The following is a 17,650-nucleotide window of genomic DNA, read 5'->3' as shown; positions in this document are numbered from 1 at the left end:
TGTTTTTATGAATTACCCACGTCCAAGAACTTAAAGCCCTTGCCACTTGCTGCACTCCCGCTCATCTGTCAAGACCGGGCCTGTTCCGTCCTCTATGAAACAAGCCTTCCCTAGGAACCCCTCAATGAGTCAGATGCTTCCTTTCCTGCACTCCATCAGCATCTTGTGCCTACTTCTAATTCAGCCTTTACCAGATTTACTTACTAAATCTACTGTTAAATAACTCCCATACCTGCTGGATTTTGAAAGACCTGTCAGAAGCAAAACCATCTTGTCTATGCTCACTGCAATATAAGAGACACTCAATAAACATGAGTTAAAATAATTTAACCAATCAAGTTTATCTTCACAACCTGCATCTCTAAGTAGTTATGAAGAGCTGCTGTTTTCCTTTTAGAGGATAACTGAACAAGTACAACTAAAAACTAACGTCATCAGCTCAGATCCACCGCCTCTACCCATTCCCAGCATGATGCAGGAGCTGAAACCTCACGACTTCTCATCTTTTAAAACTGCAAGAGCCCCCACAGGCTCAGAGAGAACGCAGCGCCAGTGAGGGCTAGAGACAGGAGGCAAGAAAGCTACTTCTGCTGCTGGCAGTGCTGCTGGCAGCTGTCTTCTCTGTCATACAACAAGGTGACAAGGTTAGGGCTCCAGGACAAATCTAAGGATAGGACATGTGGTGAGGCCAAAAACAGGGTAATGAAGGAAACAAAGGCAACTCAATCAATAAGTGCTTTATTTGTTGTACTTTATACAACAAATATTTGTTTAAGTATTTAGGACAGTTAAATATTTTTAAATATTAGGACATGGAAAGTAACAGTACAAACCAGGATATTGTGTTTAAAAAACAAAAACTATAGACCTAAGTACAAAAGGGTGCTGGGGTAGAAACTTCCGCTTGAGGCCCGGAAGAGAAGGATCCGAGCAGGGCCTTGAGGGCTGGCTAAAATGCCAGCACAGAAAGCAGAGATGATGACAGGGACCAGACACACCCCCAAGGACAGAAATGGGGACAGAGAGTACCCGAGGGGTTAGGACTAGTGAACACTGTGGATAACTCTGAGGCTTTGTGCCTGGGGACCACCAGTGACAGTGGGAGACTGGAGGAAGGAAGACAATGTGTAATTTTAGACTTACTGAGTCTGAGGCGACAGCAAGACAGTCAAGTGGAAACGTCTTGTGGGAATAAGAGTTGGTATTAACCTTAAGCTCTGAAAAAAGTTCACAGCCAGAGGTATGTTTAGGAGACAGCCGAAAAGGGACAACTGGATCCCATCGTCCCAATCTCACTAACCTACTCAACAAATATTCGTTAAGCGCCTGCTATGCACAAGGCACGGGGAGGGAGCACAGTGTCAGACGAGACAGATAAAAGTCCCAGCCCTGGTGGATCTTATATGTTAGCAGGGAAGACAGGCTGTATATAAATAAACATATGATTTCAGGGTACGATTGAAAAAAAACTACAAAGCGAAATAAAGCAAAGTAAGAAGACCACCCACAGCTAAAATATACAACTATATACTGGGGGGGATTTGGGGAGAAAAAGCAGAAAAAACAAAAAAAAAGATTGGCAACAGTTGTTAGCTCAGCTGCCAATCTTTAAAAAAAAAAAAAAGAAGACCAGAAAACAGTGACAAGGATGGGGTCACTTCTCAGTGGTGGGCAGGGGACACCTCTGGGCAGAGACCTGAGGGCAGTGAAAGAGAATGCACATTTGAGAGGAAAGCCTTCCAGGGGAAGAAGAGGGAAGACCTCAACACAGGAGACACTTGACATGTCTGAACAACAGCGAGGTCAAACAGTCACGAGGGACAAGATGGTAAAGGGCCATGGTTATGAGTTTGTCTACACTTTCTCTTGAGAGGCTACAACCATTAGCCTCTGGGAAGGAAGAGTCACAGCATCCTTCTAACTGCCCTCTCCATCAGTTCTTGCTCCTTCCAATCCATTATCCACAGCGCATAGGAAATAACCTTTACAAAACACAAATTATCGTCACATCCCTGCAGAAAGCCCTCCAGTGGTTTCGTACTACATGGCTCCTGTAACTTTCCATCTTCACTCAACACTGAGATGTGTCCATGCTGCTGCTTATCACCCAAAACTATGCATGACTTAGGGATGCACACACAAGCAGTAAAACTAAAAGGAAACGCAAAGAAAATATAAATAGAAAATTCAGGATAGTGGTTACTCCAGAGGGAAGAAGGGATGAAAGAAAAACAGAGGGAGATGAGTAGAGTCAGAAAAAAGGAGATAGAGGAAGGGCAGAGTCGGTATCCAGGGCTCCAATGGTGCAGGTAAGTTTTATTTCTTAAGCAAGATGATGACTATACAAGTGTTTATTATACATTTTACATCTTACATGTATTTTATATGCATGAAATTCTTCATAGTAAATTTTTAAAAATCTCAATGTCTTTCCACTGATCTTAGCATAACAGCTAAAATGCTAACTGTTCCAGGCACACAGGCTCAGTCCTTCCCCTTCAAGCACGCACTCTCCTCTGCCACTGATCCTCTTCCTCTGGCCTCTCCACCTGGATAGCTAATTCCCTTCAGACCGAAGGATGCCCTCCTGTCCCTTCCCCAGACAAGATCCCCCTCTGCCTGCATGTTCACAGCACTTACCACACCATAAACTAGACACCCAGCAGCTTAGCCTCTCCCTCAGAGGGACGAGGGTCCTGCCTGACTTGCGCACCTTTCCAGGAAGCCTGGCACAGTCCCCTGCAGACAGGAGACCACGAAAGCTTGGGAAGGAGCAAAGGGACAGAGAACAAAGGTGAACAGAAAGCAGATCTCCTGGTGACCCACTCCTCCTCTTTCCCTATCCCCAAACCCCCGCCACTCCCACTCAAACAGTGGAAGTGGCAAATGGTCAAATTAAAGATAAAAAAGAAAAGAGAGAGATGCAGTTTTGCTTCAAAAGCAGGTCGTCTGAAGGCCTATCTTGTGAAGTTATTCTTGGTAGTGGTAAAGAAAATTAACTGAGAAACTGCAAAAAGAAAAAAGAAAACCACTCAACAATATTTTGTGCTGCTTTATGAAATCTGAACCTCATCAAAACCGTAGCTTGAGAGGACAAATTTTATTATTGAAACCAATTCCCAAAGAGCTCGTTTTTAATCTATTGTGCAGTACTGCCCTTTTTAAGTTGGTCTATTTAATTAAAAATCATCAAATAAAAACTATGTCCGGGATGTTCACATTTCTCTGTATCAACATAAAGGAAAGGGACACTGACTTTTCATTACTGCGTGATTAGAGAGAACGATTTCTTTCAATGTAAAACTCAGATAAAAACGTTTTCATTGTGGAAATTTAAAAATGTGCAAAAGAGTAGAGAAAATAGCATAATAAATCCCCAGGTATCCATCACATACCTTCCAGAAGTATCAGCATGTTGCCCATCTCGTTTTGTCTGTCCCATTACTGACTGACTGACTGCCTGCCGTATTTTAACATCAGACCATTTCATTCATCAACACTTCAGCAGATGAGGACACTGCTCTTTTTTACACAAGCTCAAGGCCATTCTCACATCTCACAAGATTTACAACAGTTCCTTAATATCACCTAACACTTAGTTCATACTCCTATTTCCCTGATCGTCTCAAAAATGTCTTGTAACAGTTGGTTTGAATCAGGATCCAAACAAAATCCACATTTCACACTTGGCTGTTCCATCTCTCAAGTCTCTTCTCATCTTCCCATGACATGTATCTGCTGAAGAACCAAAGGGGATGGTGCTGTGGAACCTTCCAACTCTGGCTTTGGCTCATCGTTTCCTCACGGTGGTGTCTAACTTCTACCCATCCTACTTCCTTTAAATTGGACGTTAGACCTGGAGGCTTGATGAGATTCAGTTCAATCTTCAGCTTCCTGTTGTATTAGGAGGTGTGTAATTTCTGGTTGACCCACTTTTAGTGACACCAAAACCGTTCAGAAGATGTGCTGATCTTAAATTAATGGCTTTAGCATCATGGATGATACTTCCTAGAGTCATTATTTCACTAGGGGCTACTAACTGGTGATTTTCTAATTCTGTTAATTCTTCTGCATTTATTAGCTAGAATTCTGTTATAAGAAATTTCCACATCAACTGTTTGATTACCTCACAATGAAATTCATATAGGAAAGGCAGGATAAACGCCTTGATTCCTTATCTTCATTTACCAATTTTCAGACTGAGGCAGTTGTCCTAGTAATCTTCAATGGTGACCAGCTGTTTTTTTCATCATACAACTCCATGTAATGAGTGAAAATGTACACACAAGTGTGTGTCTGTGTGTGTACAGTGTTTCAATCCACTGCTGTCACTCTTCCTGACATTCAAATTGTCCCATCACTGGCCAGTGAGAGCCTCTTCAGGCCATCTCTTCCAAACTTTGACGTGATCCCAGTGGCCTTTCACTGCTTTCTGACACTAGATGATGTCTTGGATTCATCTCGTATGTTTCCTGCCCAGTCCTGGAATCGACTGTTTCTCCAAAGATCCCTGTTCTTTCTGGTGGGAAACAGCATTGGGAGGCCATAGTCTGGGCACTAGGGATGTTCACTGTAACTGAGTTGTCAATGCTTCTAGGTCTTTACAATCCAAAGAACTAGGAAACATGTACACTTTTAGAGAAAACTAAATCATGAGTCTATATGGATATTTCCCATTCAATTTTTTTTTCCTGCTTTTTTCTGCCCAAATCTCCCCAGTACATAGTTGTATATTTTAGTTGCAGGTCCTTCTAGTTGTGGCATGTGGGATGCCGCCTCAACATGGCCTAATGAGTGGTGCCATGTCCGCGCCCAGGATCTGAACCCTGGGCCACCAAAGCGGAGTGCACGAACTTAACCACTCGGCCGTGGGGCCAGCCCCTTCCCGTTCAATTTTAAGATTAAATGTTTCCATTTAACATCTTTATTTTCATATCACTTTTCTCTTAACTTAAAACTTTTGGTTTCTAATGACATAATTACTGATTTGCTTTATCTTACAATAAACATAAGAGAGTTTCACAATAACAACATTGATTTTTCTGAACGTAGTTTAAAACTCCTTTGCAATTCTTTTTGTTTATCAGACACACCCCAATAGGTATGTACAGTCACAATACTGTTTTTAAAGTCACTAGGTTAATTTGTTTCTGTCTTTTTTTTTCAATTTTTAGCAATTGCTTTTTTTAAAATTTAAGTTGTGATTTTTAATTATGTAAAATATTTCAACTGCTCCAAGGTCAAAACTATAAGACAAGTTATATTTGGAGAAATCTTATGTCTATCCTTGTCCTCTCTCCCCCCACTCGCTTTAAAGGTAACCATTTTTATTAGCTTTCGAATTATCTTTCCATCGTTTCTTTTTGAAAAATTATAAAGTATATATTTAACATATTTAAATATATATATATGCTTGTATTCCTCCCTGTCTTACATAAAAGTAAATTCTACATCTATTTAAACCGCTCTGCCAATAATTTCACTTCATAGGATATTAGCTTGCAGCTAAACTAAAAATGATTTCTAGTTTCATATGATTTGAAATTATCAAATAAGATTGCATCATTCTCCTACATATGTTTCCTAACAGATTCTAAGCTAGGAGATATGGGGTTCTAACTCCTAGGTGAGACACACTCGCCAACTTGCTATGGAGACACATGCAGTGCTTGAGGCCTGCACGGGGTACATGGCAGAGAAACGACAGCTATAGCAGCAGTGGGCATGCACGAAAGCCATTCTCTACCCAAACATATTCCATTGCAGTTTCCACCTATTTAAAACTATTATTTTCTCTTCTTTAAAAAAAAACCAGTTTCAAAGCTTTGAGGTTAAATGGACTCTGAGTGACCACTTTGCAAGGTAAATCAAATAACTCCTTTTATTGAGTAATTTTTTAAATTTACATTTTGAATCTACAACCCCCAAAATACTAGACACACATATTAAGGCCATCGGATTGAAGGCCTACTAAGCTAAGACAGTGACTTCAGAAGACTGCTGCCCATTGGGACCATCTGGGAGCCTCTGACTAACACTACACCCGGCTCCAGTGCCCAGGCAGTGTGATCAGGATGAAGATGTTCACAAGCTCCCTTGGAGATTCTACTAAGTAGTAACGTTCGGGAACCACTGAGTTAAGACCAGCATTTTCTACTTTTTTTTCATTTCAAATACTAAAATTTCAAATACCTCAATTATAGTCTAGTCCTACCTAACATCTGAAAAAGTAGAGTGAGTGGAAAATGGCTAACACTTACACATCCTGTTTTCTGCCCACAGTGCGTGGCCCCAAATAATACAGTCAGTCCATGTCTCTCCTGAACGCTCGCAGCATGAAGTCCAACCCCAACCAGGCACTGAAGGCCCATGAGGAAGGCCCCTCACCACCTTCCTGCGTCGTCTCCCACCATCCCACTGTACCCTCCATGCTCCCGTCACACAAAGGACTTGTGGCTGCCTGGCCTTAGCATGCTCTCCCACAGACCGGCCCCTCTGCAGATGCTCTTTTCTACCAGAAATGCCCTCTCCCTTTGGGCTGCCTGGCAAACTCCTACTATTGCCCAAGACTCAGCTCAAACAGCATCTCTCTTGGTTCCCTCTTGTGTACATTTCAGACACTTCTTTTCGGCATTACCACATCATATTAAATGGTTTGCCTGCACGTCCCAGAACCACCACCAGAGACGAGCACCTGAGTCTTACTCATATTTGCATCTTCAGAGACTAGCATATGCCTGGCACATAACATGTGCTACCAGTACAGACAGATCTAGCTTTTTTAACACAAGTCCAAACTTTAAAAGACAAAAAAAGTGAATGCTTTGAAAACACAAAGATTGAAAAGTGGTAAGAGATATTACATCTTACCTGTAGTAAAATCCAAAAAGGGAGAATTGATTCAACTGACATATAATTAGAAACTATTTTTCTCTACAATCACAGTTTTAGGGGAGAAAGTGTTAAATGGCTTATAGATTATAATAAAAATCTTACTGCACTAACTTAATCCAGAATGAATGGCTAAGCATAACTAAAGATGCAAAAGGAAATACATCAAGTTCAATTGTGTCCTGAAAGAAAGCTAGATCCCCTCGGTGACAAACCTGCTGTGTAGTTTTAAATGTAAATGCATTTTTAAGGGAAACAAACTGGTGTTAAATCCACGACTGGTTGTCATTCTGGATTATTATTTTTTATGGGCATCCATCATTATAAACTTTTCAGCTTCTATTATTATCAAAGGAGTAAATAATTGCTTCTTTTTTTTTTTTTAAAGATTTTATTTTTCCTTTTTCTCCCCAAAGCCCCCAGAACATAGTTGTGTATTTTTCAGTTGTGGGTCATTCTAGTTGTGGCATGTGGGACGCCGCATCAGCATGGCCTGACAAGCAGTGCCATGTCCACGCCGAGGATTCAAACAGGCGAAACCCTGTGCTGTCAAAGCAGAGCGCGCAAACTTAACCACTTGGCCACGTGGCCGGCCCCGGATTCTGTTTTTAAAGTTACACAGCACATCTTTACAATGAAATGTATAGTTAAATACATTTTCTCCACAACAAGATACTGATAGCACATACTTAGTTCAAAGATAAGTTTTTATAAGCAATGATCAAATATCTTTCTAAAAAATCCAGCAAATTGATAAAGTATTTTTAAAAATTGTAACAAGCACACTGAAAACTAGATATTGAAATAAATATTAAATTGAGTCTATGTCATTTTTAAAGTCACTTTGAACCCACTCTCAATAGCACAGTGCTTTAAGTCATAAAGCAGAGGAACAAAATTCTCAGTTCACCCTCTTTCTCTCCTCTGAACTGGTTAACTTTCCTCTTCTTCCACTCCTATTACATATTCAGCAGCAGGCTAAGCTAAAGGTATTTCATGGGGCTCCAAAGACAGAATGGCCTCTGCAGATGCCAGACAAGCAACACGGAGAAGACTGGATTCCTGCTTTGACACCAAGCTTAGAAGCCACACCCACAGACAACGTCCACAATTTTCTTTGTCTTCATTTCACCGAGACCTTCCTTCCTCGAGGCCCACAATACGTCTAGGTCCTGGACTTCTTGCTTCAGTACCTACTCATCTGACTCTGAAAACTGACTGTTGGACATTTCTCAGACAGTCACCAAGTGGCGAAGTGGTAGCTGGAGGATGCCTAACTTGTTTCCTGTGTTTCTAACCCTGTTCTAATAAGAGAAATAATAATAATAGCTCATACTTACTCAGTGCTGGCTCTGTTCTAAGCACTTGTAACAACCCTATGACACAGACGACTGCCATCCTCAGTTTGCAAATGAAGAAACTAAGTTTTAGGAAAAACGAGTAACTTGCCCAGGGTCACACAGCACATAAGTTATAAAGCCAGGATTCAACCCAAGGTTGACTGAAACCATGCTATTCATCCTTATTCTACACTCTCTCTCATAGGACAAAAACGACTCACTGTTTGCTATTCTTGAACACGTTAGAGGAAAAAAACAGGAATGAGTTATGCTCATTCACTTGTTAATCTATTCAACAAATATTCATTAGCTCCTCAAAACTCTCTTGTTTGACCTTAAGTCCTCTGAAGTGTTTCTGAGTATTTGGCATAAGAGAGATACTTTGAATAAATGCTGTATTCCTCTTAAATGAAAAATGCCAAATATTTGGTATTATAATCCTAAGCTTCAAGTTGAGAAGTTCTTTCTCTCAGTCTCACGGAGGACGGCTTCTATGAGTACCCTATGGTGCTCTATTCACCACCCCACTTGCAGTAGTGTGATTGCACTAACAACTGTGAGAACAACAAGAAGCAATGTGGTGGCAGATGTGTCTGTGACGGCTGGCTCCCTGAGAGCCAAGCCTGCTTTCCTCCTGGCTCACAGAACCCTAACTGTGTCCTTCAGAGACAGCTCTGCCCTTTCCTCGCCCTTGGCTGAACCCTGCTCAGGTGAGGCAGGAATGGTGGCTTGTTTCTTTCACAGGCGACAGGGTTTGGACTGGGCCAATGACGCTCTTCTGGCCACTGAGGTGTGAAGAGGCGTCTGTGTGCTGTGGAGCTTTGAAGAAGCTTCTTCTCACTCTTAGAAGGAGTCCCAAGACAGGGATACTCACTTCTTTTGCTCCTTACCTTGAAGGGTGATAAGATGATACTCAGAACTATAAGCAACATATGAAGAAACCCACTGAGGACAACAGGTGGAAAGCAGGGAGAACTTGGGTATCTGATGGCACGGCCAACCCTGAATAATCAAGACAGGACCATCCCACCCCCACATACTGGGTTATGTGCAATAATCAACTCTGACTGTCAAATCCACTTTTAGCCGTATTTTCCATTACAGTAACAGCCAAGGCATCCTAACTGATACAAACACTTATCAAAAACTGCATTTGAAAAGAGAATAAGGAAGGACAACCTAGAATAATAGTCAGGAAAAAAAAAACCCACACAGTATGTCTTCAGTTCAAAAAATCCGGTTATGCAATTGTAGAATGACATAAACCTGGTTTAACAGCAGTTCAAATAATAAAGATCAAGATGCTTTACTAGCAGACTCGAAGCAATTCAACACTGTGACACGGCTGAGGAACACAGGATGATATGAGAACCAGAGGTTCCAGATTATGGTGGCAAAGTCTTATAAAGCTCAATACCGATCACCACATTTCTGGAATAAATTAGGTATACAGCATCAAAAGTCATGAAAGACAGAAGAGTGCGTGAAGGAGCTTACCCGGAGGGGAAATATAGACCGCGTAACGTGAAGGCAGGCTAAAGGAGTTAGAAAGGCACAGTCTGGAAGAGGGAAGACTAAAAGGGGCACGATGGCTCTTGTTGAGGGTTCTCCTAGAAGCGAGCATGACCCTCATCTCACCATTGCAGAGAAAGGCATTAGAAGCAATAGTTGGTTGATATGGAAGGTAGGTTTGAGCTTAAAAGAGCAAACTTTTTTAACCATTAGAGCAACCTAAAAGTCAGATAAGTTATCTCAGGAGATAGTGAAATTCACTTTCACTGAGTGAAGTAAAGACTGAGTGACCATCATCAGGAAAATTCTAGAATAGTAATTCCCAGAGAGTAGTACATAGACCACTAGTTGTACAAGAGATGATTTTAACTGTTATATACATTTTATTTTATTCATTATATACTTACTCCAACATACACTAAAAGCTAATAAATGTACATACTAAGTTAGCCATCAATCCCATGGCTTCATGAATATAACTGTTTTAGGATAAGTAAAATAATAAAGTTCATTTAAAGAAAAACATTAAATCAGTATATCCCATTTAACATAATTGGATATACTATTTTATGATCTGTTAGGTAAAGCCCAAAAATGTACAAAGATAAGCAACACAAGGCACTAAAGATTTAAGAAAAAGAAAAAAAAACTTTTGAGAGGAAAAACATTAAAACAAACAAAAAAGGAAAACATTAATTATAAATGGTATAAGAAAACAGCAAAATCATGAAGGTACCACAAAAGCATCTGAATTTCGGACATGCTGATCTGTGGGGATTCTTGCGTTGAACATCATGAAACTGAAGTCCTCCTTTCCCAAAGTCGTCTCAGTATTCAGTGATTCTACGAAACATGGTCATCTATGACTACATTTATTCAAGGAGGCTTCACAATGAGATCGAGGGACTAAAATTTTCCACTCCACTCTTAGAAACATTGATTTTCAATGGCTATAGCTATAAAATCATGTCCGGAATCTCACATAACCATTCTTTTATCACAAAAGACTAAGGTTCTTGCATCTAATACGCATTTCCTGAAGGCCTTCTAGGGGCCAGGCACTGTGGCAGACACAAACTCGAAAGTAAACGTGCAAGTTTTCATTTGAAGGATCTATTGCTACTTTGAGGAAAACTTTAAAACATTTAAGGTCAAACACCAAAAGAGAATGTCTTCCCCATCACGTTCATTAAAATACATATGTATGTGAGTTAACAATGAAGGCCAAACTACTTTCTATGCTACCCATAGACACACACACAATATCCAGACACACGAACCAGATTTAGATTTAAAATTTCTTCAGTAAGCCCTGCCTCAGATTCAGTACGAGATGCTCTTGCTCCAATATATTCTGAAAACCCTTAGGAATCTTACTGAAGCCCTCCAGGCGACCTTGTGCAGTCTCTGAGAAAAGTCCGCTCACCTCTGTCTTAAGGCTGTGCAGGGCAGGCACACCCTACAGTGTGAAGACAGCGGGGCCCTCTGGAGGAGATGCAGCAGTGTGCTCAGGACTGGAGGCGCTTCACTGACTCATGAGAAGCCTGACCTTTTCCTGCTTCCCAGCTCCTCAGGCCAAGAGGTGTCTTATGTTGAGTAATCAAATAATAAGTGACATCTACCATGTACAAGAAACACTAAAGCTCAAACTTCTTGTCCCCTAAAGACACTTCCCCATGTTTCCATCCCCAAATGGATTTCACCCAGAGAAAAACAAGCAGCCCAGAGAGCTCCTTCCCACCTCCTGAGTGTGTTCCTTGTAGACTTGCAGCGGCCCTGCGGCTTTGGCGGTGTCCCAGAGCTGCAGCGAGCCATCGCCACTACAGGTGACCAGGACGTGTTCATTGTTCTCACTCCAGGTCACATCAAACAAACCGTCGTTCCACTCAAAGCTACGCCAGGAAAATTAAGACAAAAAATCTAGTTATACAGGCAGCTGAACATAAAATTAAAACCATAATTTTACATTTTTTTTTTAAGTTTACCACATATTTTAACACACATTATCTCACATGGTGTCCACAACTATGGGAGGTAGGCAGAGCAGGCACTTGACAGGTGCAGACTAAGTTCAGAGCCCAGGTCACCCAGCTGGAAAACTGCAGAGCTAGACTGAACTAGTTCTCTCAAACAGACTGGGGGTTACCAGAGGGGAAAGGGGTGGCGGGAGGGCGAAAGGGGTGAAGGGGCACATGGGTATGGTGACAGCCACATACGCGTCAAGGCTAGACTAGTAGTGGGCAGCACGATGTAGTCTATACAGAAACTGATCAATAGTAATGTACACCTGAAAACACACAATGTTATAAGCCAGCATCACCTCAATCAAATAATTTATAAATCAATAAAATAAAATTAGTTCCCCCAACTAGAAATACGGCACTATTTACAGGAGGGCATGCTGCCACTAATGCTAAATTAGTATTCAGACCAATCATTTCAACTTTTCCCACAAATCTTTCCCCTGAGGCACGAGCAGGTAGTTGTTGTCTGATGGGATTTCCTTTCCCTGCTCCACCACTGACCACCCTGATGGAGGTGTCAGTGAGTCCAGCAGTCACGCAGACAAGACAGGCGTGGAAAGAAGACAGGGAACGCAGGCCAGACAAGCCACAGGACGGAGACTTAGCTCCTGACGGGTGGAGCTGAACTGCGTCAAGCAGACAGCAAAGACAGGAACGCCACCCAGACACTAACGCGTGCGCTCTTTCTCATGTTTAAGTTTTATGATGTATAAATGGACACTGAGGGACAAGAGCTTTAGCAGAAAAATGACATAATCACAACTTAATGGCAAAAATAAGTTCTACGCTTTGGAAATGCTGAAGTTTCTTTTATATTGCAAATTTAAAAATCTTTCATTGATCAAAAAGATTTAAAACCTAATTCTATTAAGGCTTTAAGACCAACAGAGAAGACACCTAAGTTTAATAATTAGAGCCACCTTACCTTCTGAAAACCCTAAGCCCAGATTCATTTTGGTCCAATATTAGCAGGGTTCCACAGCCTAAGGAGACAAAAAATCGAGGTCATGCTGTCGAACCTGCGGGCGGCCGTCTAAGGTCAAGGGGGGATCAAGCACTGAGTAGCCATTTTACTACACAAATTTCTCCCTATGGTTATCGAGACCACATACACAAAGTGACAGGACTGTGCTCTCCATTTCTGTCTATACTGTGCTTCAATCATTACAATCAAAATCAGGTTCCCGAGACCACAGGGGAGGACGTGGTCGGTGTCCCGAGACCACGGGGGAGGACGCGGTCGGTGTCCCGAGACCACGGGGGAGGACGCGGTCGGTGTCCCGAGACCACGGGGGAGGACGCGGTCGGTGTCCCGAGACCACGGGGGAGGACGCGGTCGGTGTCCGGAGACCACGGGGGAGGACGCGGTCGGTGTCCCGAGACCACGGGGGAGGACGCGGTCGGTGTCCGGAGACCACGGGGGAGGACGCGGTCGGTGTCCGGAGACCACGGGGGAGGACGCGGTCGGTGTCCCGAGACCACGGGGGAGGACGTGGTCGGTGTCCCGAGACCACGGGGGAGGACGTGGTCGGTGTCCGGAGACCACGGGGGAGGACGTGGTCGGTGTCCCAGGAGCACGGTGAGGGGAGGACGTGGTCAGTGTCCTGAGACCATGGTGAGGGGAGGACATGGTCAGCGCCCCGCGACCAGAGGGGAGGACGCAGTCAGCGCCCAGGGACCAGAGCGGGAGGACGCGGTCAGTGCCCGGGGACCGCCGTGAGGGGAGGACACGGTGAGCGCCCCGGGACCAGAGGGGAGGACGCGGTGAGCGCCCCGGGGCCAGAGCGGGAGGACGCGGTCAGCGCCCGGGGACCAGAGTGGGGAGGACGCGGTGAGCGCCCCGGGACCAGAGGGGAGGATGCGGTGAGCGCCCCGGGACCGCCGTGAGGGGAGGACACGGTCAGCGCCCCGGGACCAGAGGGGAGGACGCGGTCAGCGCCCCGGGACCGCCGTGAGGGGAGGACACGGTCAGCGCCCCGGGACCAGAGGGGAGGACGCGGTCAGCGCCCGGGGACCCGGGGACCAGAGCAGGGAGGACGCGGTCAGCGCCCCGGGACCAGAGGGGAGGACGCGGTCAGCGCCCCGGGACCGCCGTGAGGGGAGGACACGGTCAGCGCCCCGGGACCAGAGGGGAGGACGCGGTCAGCGCCCGGGGACCCGGGGACCAGAGCAGGGAGGACGCGGTCAGCGCCCGGGGACCAGAGCGGGGAGGACGCGGTCAGTGTCCCAGGAGCACGGTGAGGGGAGGACGTGGTCAGCGCCCCGCGACCAGAGGGGAGGACGCGGTCAGCGCCCAGGGACCAGAGCGGGAGGACACGGTGAGCGCCCCGGGACCGCCGTGAGGGGAGGACGCGGTGAGCGCCCCGGGACCAGAGGGGAGGACACGGTCAGCGCCTGGGGACCAGAGCGGGGAGGACGTGGTGAGCGCCCAGGGACCAGAGGGGAGGACGCGGTCAGCGCCCAGGGACCAGAGGGGGAGGACACGGTGAGCGCCCTGGGACCAGAGCGGGAGGACGCGGTCAGCGCCCGGGGACCAGAGTGGGGAGGACGCGGTCAGCGCCCCGGGACCAGAGCGGAGGACGCGGTCAGCGCCCCGGGACCGCCGTGAGGGGAGGACACGGTCAGCGCCCCGGGACCAGAGGGGAGGACGCGGTCAGCGCCCGGGGACCCGGGGACCAGAGCGGGGAGGACGCGGTCAGCGCCCAGGGACCAGAGCGGGGAGGACGCGGTCAGCGCCCCGGGACCAGAGCGGGAGGACGCGGTCAGCGCCCCGGGACCAGAGCGGGAGGACGCGGTCAGCGCCCGGGGACCAGAGCGGGAGGACGCGGTCAGCGCCCCGGGACCGCCGTGAGCGGAGGACGCGGTCAGCGCCCCGGAACCGCCGGGGAGGACGCGGTCAGCGCCCCGGGACCGCCGCGAGGGGAGGACGCGGTCAGCACCCCGGGACCAGAGCGGGAGGACGCGGTCAGCGCCCGGGGACCAGAGCGGGAGGACGCGGTCAGCGCCCCGGGACCGCCGCGAGCGGAGGACGCGGTCAGCGCCCCGGGACCGCCGCGAGGGGAGGACGCGGTCAGCGCCCCGGGACCGCCGCGAGAGGAGGACGCGGTCAGCGCCCCGGGACCGCCGTGAGCGGAGGACGCGGTCAGCGCCCCGGGACCGCCGTGAGGGGAGGGGAGGACGCGGGCCGCGGGGGGAGCGTGGCCGTGGGGACCGGACCTCCGCCGCCGGCCCCGCCCGCCGGGCGCTCACCCGCGATGCCGTAGTGCTGCGCCGCGGCGCAGGCCAGGCGGCCCGGCAGGTACGGGGAGAACTCGGCCGCGTAGCCGTGGCGGCCCGGCACCCGCAGCGTCCGCGCCGCCGCGCTCATGCCGCCCGCGGACCGCTCCGCTCGGACACCCGGCGACCACCGCGCTCGCCGTGGGAGGTCGGACCCGGAAGGCCGGGCGGAAGTGACGACACGGGCCCCGAATGCGGGGCTCCGACTGGCCCGCGAAGGAGAGGGCGTGACTCCGACGGGCCCATCTTTGCTTTGGGCAAAACAAACTGAGCGGCGGACCAGGCGCGAGGCGGTTCCCGGTTGGGAGCGGCCCGACGGCTGCTGTGTCCGCGAGTCGGCCTCGCCGCGGGGCCGGCTGCTGTTTCCTAACCCTGGGGCTTCGGAGGCTGCCGTCGGGACACGGTGCGACCCTCGCAGGGGAGGCACGCTGCGGCCGGCGCCGGCCCGGGGCCCCGGAGCGCGGAGCCGCCAGGCGCATCCCAGGGGCGGTAAATGGGCGAGCGAGCGAGGGGAGGCTGTCGGAAGCAGCTTTTTTTTTTTTTTCCCAATGCTCTCTACATATACTTTATAGTATTAAGTGCTCAGATGCGGGCTGATTAAGGAAAACTAGGGCTTATTCATTCAAACATCTACCAACGTGTACTACGTGCAGGAGGGCCACGTATAATTTATCCGCCTAACGAGACACTTTTGAGAGTGAAAGAGGGTGCGGTTAATAATTAAGCCTGGTACAGGCACAAACCTAGTCGTATGGTCAGCTTAACTATACGCCAAGTACAGTGCTGGGCACTTGGGATTCAAAAGCAGTGAGCTATAGTCCCTGCCCTCGAGAAATTAGTCTAGTAGACGTGTCGTCAGTTAAGCAGGTGCTATGAGAAATGTATATGGGGTATTTAAAAAAGGAAATTGTCAGGGCTGGAGGATGGGGATGGGAGGAAGAGCTTCAGAACAGAGGTAATGCTTGTGGTGAGTAGATGATGAAGTTTTCTTAAAATAGACAAGGAGGTGAAGGTCATTGTAGGAGCAGGAAGAACATGAGCAACCCAAGAGATCTAAAACAGTGTGATCGTCAGAGATGGCGGCTGCCAGGACTCAGCCTGTGCAGGTGGAAGGAGTGTGGCGAAGAGTATTGGGGGGAGGGACTAGAGTGTTGTACTGGAGCTGGGTCATGAGCAGTCTTGTGTACCAAACCAAGGGAATTGGATTTCTACTGTAATTTCAACAAAGGAAACCATCTGAGTTTTCTAATGTGAGAAATTAAATGACCAAGTTTTCATTTTGAAAGATCTTCTGGCATTACTAATTTGGAGGACAGAGATTAAAGGTGGGGAGGCCTGTTAGAAGACTTCAGTAATAGTTCAAGCAAAAGATGATAAGAATTTAAACAAAGACTGTGGTAATGGGAGTGGAAAGTAAGAGTCAGATGAAATTTTAAGGGAATAGCTCTTATAATATGTAAGGAACGAGGAGGAGTCAAAATGACTCCCAGATTTCTGACTCGGGTGCCTGGATGGATGCAGGGACTGTTAACTGAAGTAAGGACTATGGGAGGAGGAGCAGGTTTGGGGAGAAAATGAGCTCCAGTTTAAACAGGTGGAATGTGAATTTCTTATGGGCTATTGGACATACCAGTCGGGAGCTAAGGCAAGAGTTCTTATCTGCATGAAGAAAATATGTAAGCTGTGGAAAGGATTGCCCTCACTCAGAAGAGAAAAGGGACAAAGACAGAATCTTGGAGGAAACACCCGTGTTTAAGAGATGGCAGAAGAAGAGCTAGGATGGCTGAGAGGGACACAAGGTGGATCCTATTAATTAATCAAGTAATCTGTTCTGGAATACAGCTCAAATTGGGAGGATTTGCACACTACCCCCTGAGGCATGTTTAGGTGGACAGGTTGGGGTGGGTCCTATATTAGGAAGATGACTCAACAGAGATCATAAGAGTATCAAAGAAAAGAACATAAAACATCTCTCATGGTGCCTGGTGCATAGTAGGCACGCATAATAAAGTGACCATCACTATTGTAGCAAGCAAGAGTTTACCAGCACAGACTCAAGTATGCAAGAAATGGAACATTTCTTTATTTTCTACAACGAACTTACATCTCCAGCTCCCTAGGCTGTTAGAAGGTTCTTCCTGGCACTCCCTGGGATCACACCAGAACCCGACACTAGACTGTAAAGTTCACAGTGGGAGGATTGTCGTTTTCTTCACCCAGGTATCTCAGCGCCTAGAACAGTGCCTGACAAATGGTAAAGAGTCTCTAATCTTCTGGCTTTTGGGGTCACCATGGATAGCTCCCTGTGCACATCTGATGAGCATGTGAAAGTGCATTTCTGTGTCATGCTTGCACCTAGGCAGGGCCAAGGTATCGTTACTGAGAGGGGCTCCCACTACTGGGGGCCCCGGAAGCCATTCCCACTGGGGAGCAGGGCCAGATTGTTGTCACTTCTCCATGCTGAAGAATCTTTCCCTCTGCTCCCTCCCTGCCATCGTATGGTCATCTCTTGCCTCTCCCTCCTCAAGGACACATCAAAGCTCTCTTCAGTGAGTTTAATGATTGTGAGTAGCGTTGCTGCCAGTCCCTCAAGTGCCCTAAGACCAA

The 17,650-nt window shown here is 47.1% G+C and overlaps 2 protein-coding genes across 7 annotated transcripts in view; one reads left to right on the top strand and one right to left on the bottom strand.

The window, feature by feature from the left end:
* PEX7 (peroxisomal biogenesis factor 7) overlaps positions 1-15,212 on the bottom strand; it is a 91,064-nt gene extending 75,852 nt beyond the window's left edge. The window contains exons 1-3 of the mRNA XM_023651185.2: positions 15,017-15,212; positions 12,693-12,750; positions 11,485-11,635 (exon numbers count right to left, since the gene is read on the bottom strand). Of these exons, the coding sequence (XP_023506953.1) occupies positions 11,485-11,635; positions 12,693-12,750; positions 15,017-15,134 (327 nt within the window). The 5' untranslated portion in view covers positions 15,135-15,212. The remainder of the gene's footprint in view (positions 1-11,484; positions 11,636-12,692; positions 12,751-15,016) is intronic.
* Positions 15,133-17,650, top strand: part of LOC138916016 (uncharacterized) — a 28,108-nt gene continuing 25,590 nt past the window's right edge. For 4 of the 6 annotated variants that reach the window (XR_011422646.1, XR_011422647.1, XM_070225549.1 and 1 more), the window contains exon 1: positions 15,133-15,532. Coding sequence is in view for 2 of the 6 variants with exons in the window: in XM_070225549.1 (XP_070081650.1) it covers positions 15,133-15,532 (400 nt within the window). In the remaining 4 variants the exon portion in view is untranslated. The remainder of the gene's footprint in view (positions 15,533-17,650) is intronic. The other 2 variants (XR_011422648.1, XR_011422649.1) reach the window with 1 other exon arrangement.

The sequence above is a fragment of the Equus caballus genome, chromosome 10, assembly GCF_041296265.1.
Source record: "Equus caballus isolate H_3958 breed thoroughbred chromosome 10, TB-T2T, whole genome shotgun sequence".
In the NCBI taxonomy this organism is placed as follows: domain Eukaryota; kingdom Metazoa; phylum Chordata; class Mammalia; order Perissodactyla; family Equidae; genus Equus; species Equus caballus.
The sequence above is the reverse complement of the archived record's forward strand: the minus strand, read 5'-3'. Positions and strand labels throughout refer to the sequence as shown.